Consider the following 4,807-nt stretch of genomic DNA (forward strand, 5'->3'; position numbering starts at 1 on the left):
CCGATTTCTGTTCTTGCTGCCAACCTAAGTCCAATCAGAGAAAGTCAAATGTGTACACATAAACACTTATGTAGAATGCCTCTCTCCTAGTTAGCTGGCCCACGTACTGCCAACAGTTGCCATCAGGGCATTACCTGAAGCCTTTCCTGTTCTCCACTCTAAAGTTTCTCTCTCCTCTGCCTGCCTGTCAGTCTCTGCCAAGATGCAAGCGATGGTGGTCATCTCCCTTGCTACACAGGCAGCTGTGAATCCACAGTTCTCACCTTTCTTCATTTGGTTGGTCTTCATTTATTTCCACGTGACTTATAATACTGAAAAGGCTGGTGAAGCTCAGAGCTCTTATCTTATTTTGATAAAGAGGGAAGCAATTGGCAAGATAAAACACATAAATCAGTTTTTTCTAGTATGTTCTAGTATGTTCCTCAAACCAGTAATTCTGAGAGATGGAAATAGCTGTTATGTATAAAAGGATTCTCTAGTGACGTAAATTTAGGGATGGCTGGGTATAAATAAGTAAAAGGGATTTCTTTATTGCAGGGTTTTTGGAAGCTGTTCTATGCGAAGATGTTGCAAATTGCCGAGGTAGATACTACAGTCTTTCCAAATATATTTATGGAAGACAGAACTTATTTATGAGTGAACCACTGTTTTTGTTCTTTTTTTTTTAAATGCTTGGAAATGTTGATAATAGAGGATTCTGAAGATCACTTTAGCTCTAAAATCTTCTAAGCTTGTAGGTTTATGGGGACTATGACCTATAATAGCACAACTGTGCGACAGGAAATGATATTGTTTGTATGACTCTCAGGAAAGGTACAAGCAAATTGTTGCCAGAACTACAAAGCAAATATGGAAGAAAGTTGGTCCACCATCTCTTTAATTGCTTCTTCTAGTTATTCTGGGCTTTAAACAAACAAGATGGATTCCTTTATCCATCAAAGGGGAGTCCTTGGCCTAACTGGTACCACTTCTTAATCAAAATAGGAGAAAGGCTGGCTAGAAAAGCAGCTGGTCAAGAAGAGCTCCCCCGAGACTTTTAGGGTCATTAGCCTTCACTGTCTCAAGGCCAGGATAAACGAAAACGATCCTTATGGACATCTTTCCACTCGGTTGCCTCCAATATGCCAAATTCGGCGAGGTCCGAGGACATGGGGGAGAAGGAAGTCGCTGCTGTGGCTGAGAACTGAGTTTGCATCTTTTCTGATTTCTGAATGTATAGATTCAAACACATGTCCTTCTGATGCTTTGTGGGATTTATCCACCCACTCCTCCCCCAAAAGCTTCCGCTAGCATCCAGGACTCCATGTGTCCTCCCTGCCTGGTGACCGAGGTAACAATCTCCTCATCTCCACAATAAGTTACAACGTGTGAGGTCTTGGTGGATCTTTAAACAGAAGCCAGGTGATGTGTCACTGGTGTGGACCTTGTCCTGTCTGTGTGCCATCTCACACCTCCTTGACAAGATATTTTTCACATTCATGGGAAGTGTCTCTCAGCAAATGATGCAGAAACAAGACAACTAGATTCCCTAACACTAGAGATGTGGTCTTTAGGGATATTCCCTGAGGCTGCATTTTAATTTTTTCAGTTTAATGTGTGTCTCTGTGTATGTGCATCTAGTCGTTTAAAGGGGAACTAATTTTGATGAGATTTATTTCTGGTCCAAATATATCTAATTGTGTTTTCACACTACTTGGGAGTTTGAATGTTCATATTTTCTTTCTTTCTTGGTATATTTATTTATTTAACAAGTATATATCTTACTATGTGCCAGGAACTGTTCTATACACTTTACAAATATTCATTTATTTTTTTCCTCATATCAGTCCTATTAAGGAGATAGTATTATAATATCCATTTTTATATAAGTAAAACAACTGAGGCACAGAGAAGGTAAGCAACTTGTCTAAGACCACACAGCCAATGAAGAGTCAAGCCCAACTGTCAGGCTCCAGAACCTGTGCTATCCATCACTATGCTACACTACTTTAGACAGACCTATTTCTCATTCCACCCAGGTCTAAACTGAAGTTTTGAACATAACTTGGTATCTGGAAGAGGCTTACCCTCCGCACAATCCATTCTTCAGAAAAAGGAGGAGCAAGGGTAGAAAGGTATAGAATAAGGAAGACATAGAATAAGGAAGGAAGAGAAGCAATGGAGAAATGTACAAAGCCAGCAATAGACTTGAGCTCAAATCTAGCCTTCCAGCATGTGATGCTAGGTTCCCAGCTGGTGCCTCTTCTGGGTCCACGAAACCCTTTGAAGTATGTCCTCCTGTCCAGGAGGTGCTAATTAGGCGTCTTAGAGGCACAGAAAGGAGAAGCTCCTCCTGAGGCCCCTGACTCTTCCCATCAACCCAAACCTCAGTTCCATAGTGGGCCCAGGGGAAGAATGTCACTGGGCTCAAAACGGCATGGGCGCGGGGAGGGCGGTGTTGTTATCTCTGTTTTATGACAGGGCCGTGAGCCCCCAAGGGACTCTATTATCTAAAGTCACACAGCTGGAAAGTAGCAGGGCGGGATTCAAACCCAGGTTAATTTGACAACAAACCTCTATCATTTTCTGGCCCCTCACACTGCTCCATAAGTACTCGCCAATGACAGACGTTTAGGCCACAGTAGCTATCCACCTTTGCACGGCCTCTACTGTGATCTGGTGACATCCCCAAATCTGCTGAGAACTCCGAACACGTACTTAACTATTATCCCACTTGTGTCCAAAGCATCTCGATGAGACTCGCAGGGAAAGGCATTATTATGAGCATTTTGCAGAAGATTGTATAACAATATTAGCAATTTTACTGACAAATAACCCTGCCAAGTGTCCACTTTGAGGACTGAGCTTTTATTGTGTCTTACGGAAATCACTGGCTTCGAAACCAAACTAAGTGAGGTCAAGAGTCTTGGTTTTATGAAACCCTAGGGAGCTGCCGGGTTTTCGCAGGTTACATGAGGGCAGGAGGCACACTCACCCGTCAGGAAGTCAGGGTCAGGGGTGGGCTCCGAGGTTTCCTCCAAGCACTGATTCTCCAGGGGGACAGTGGCCACCGCAAGGCCATCTGGCAGTTGTTGGTCTAAACCTCGGGCAAAGTTGTTTTGCCTGGAAAGAGAAGCAGGTGTTCACTTCTGAGCGTTCAGGCAAACCCCAGTCCTTGGTGGACCATCTATATCTCGATCCACAATGAAAAAATTCTTTCTGGATCAAAAAGCTCCCCTCGCCCTGAACCCCATTTGATGTATGTGCCTGGAGTAAGACATGAGTGTGAGAAGTAGAATGAGAGCAGGGGGAGATGGGAAATAAACTAGATTAACGGTTTGCTCAAAAAATAGAGGCTATTCTTCCGGCCCTCCCATCCCCGTCCCTACTCCCTGATTCCCCGCCTTGCATAAGATCTGGGCGTATCCAATCTCGTTTCTAGACTATAGAGAAGACCCCAGCAACAAGGTTGGTTATGACACCTCACTACTTGTCACTAGCAAACAAAGTCACAGGCTAAAAGGGGAAATATTAGTAAAGTCTACTGTCTGTAACAGAAAAAGCAACTGACCCCAAGAGCTGGCTTGGAAATTTCCTATCGGTTTGCTCATAAGAGTCGAGGCTCAGGTTGCTATCAACTGATGGTCCATACTAAACATCTTATCACCGTCATCATCATCTCCTGAAAAGCATGAGATCTGACGAAGATGTATTCAAATAGCCTAAGACCCATCAGGGACAGGGATCAAATGGAGACTCTCCTAGAAATATTCTAAATCAACGGTTTGAAACATTTTGTTCTCAAGACCCCTGAAAAACGATCAAAGGCCCGCCCCTAGTAGCTTTTGTTTATGTGGATTATATCTATCAACATTTACCCTGTTAGAAATTAAAGAATTAAAAAAATACGTATTCATTTATTTTAAAATGACAATAATAAACCCATTATACATTAACATATGATATGAAAAATGATGAGAGGAGTAGCACTATTTTACTTTATTTTTGCAAGTTTTTTAAATGTCTGACTTAATAGAAGACAGGTGAATTCTCGCCTCTGCTTTCAGCTTATTGCACTATAGTGTTTGGGTTGAAGTACATGAAGAAACTCCAGCCTGTCTGAAGTTGGGAAAGGAAGAGCCTTGGCTGTCCTCTGAAAGGATCTTAGGGACCCTCTGGGACCCCTGGACCACACTCGAGGACTGCTGTTCTAGGTTGTCTCACACACTGATTCTTCCACTCAGAGGGAAAATAGAACCTGAGCATTTTGTGGTGGCTTCCATGGAAAATCTTCCAGTCCCTGCCCAGGGAGGATAAAAATGTGTCTAATGCTTTACTCTTCTTCACCCAGAGAAAGCATGGTTCTCGGACTCTGGATGGAGGAAGGTGGACCTGGAGAAGGCCATGGGAAAGAGCATAACCTGTCCTTTTCAGATCCCATTGACCTTGATCCAAGATATAAAACTTTCTGCTGACTAAAGCTCTACAGAGAAGAAGACCCAGCAGCAGCCCTGAATAACCCACTGGTTCTATGGACAGAAGGCTCACCTGAACGTTCCCTTCAGCACTTGTCCGGCAGCCACGTCCTTGGAATGGTTGTTGTAACCAAAGAACATCTCGCCAAAGAGGGTCTGGTTCATGGGAAGCTCCCTGCTTTCCCCACAGTCACCTCCCCCTGGGCAGGTGTCCGCGATGAGCTGGCAAGAGCGACCGTCCACACCGAGCTTGTAATCCTCAATGCACCTAACACAGTGGGAAACTCGAGAAGTTATTCCATCAATGAACTATGCAGTCAACTCAACCCAACAGATTGGGAGGCAACGCCTTT

At 43.7% G+C, this 4,807-nt stretch overlaps 1 protein-coding gene across 1 annotated transcript in view; it reads right to left on the bottom strand.

Annotated features, from left to right (window-relative positions):
- ASTN1 (astrotactin 1) overlaps positions 1-4,807 on the bottom strand; it is a 322,407-nt gene that overhangs the window by 89,996 nt on the left and 227,604 nt on the right. The window contains exons 13-14 of the mRNA XM_019646368.1: positions 4,528-4,722; positions 2,975-3,102 (exon numbers count right to left, since the gene is read on the bottom strand). Coding sequence (XP_019501913.1) covers positions 2,975-3,102; positions 4,528-4,722 — 323 coding nt within the window. The remainder of the gene's footprint in view (positions 1-2,974; positions 3,103-4,527; positions 4,723-4,807) is intronic.

This window comes from Hipposideros armiger, unplaced genomic scaffold (genome assembly GCF_001890085.2).
Source record: "Hipposideros armiger isolate ML-2016 unplaced genomic scaffold, ASM189008v1 scaffold_6, whole genome shotgun sequence".
NCBI lineage: Eukaryota > Metazoa > Chordata > Mammalia > Chiroptera > Hipposideridae > Hipposideros > Hipposideros armiger.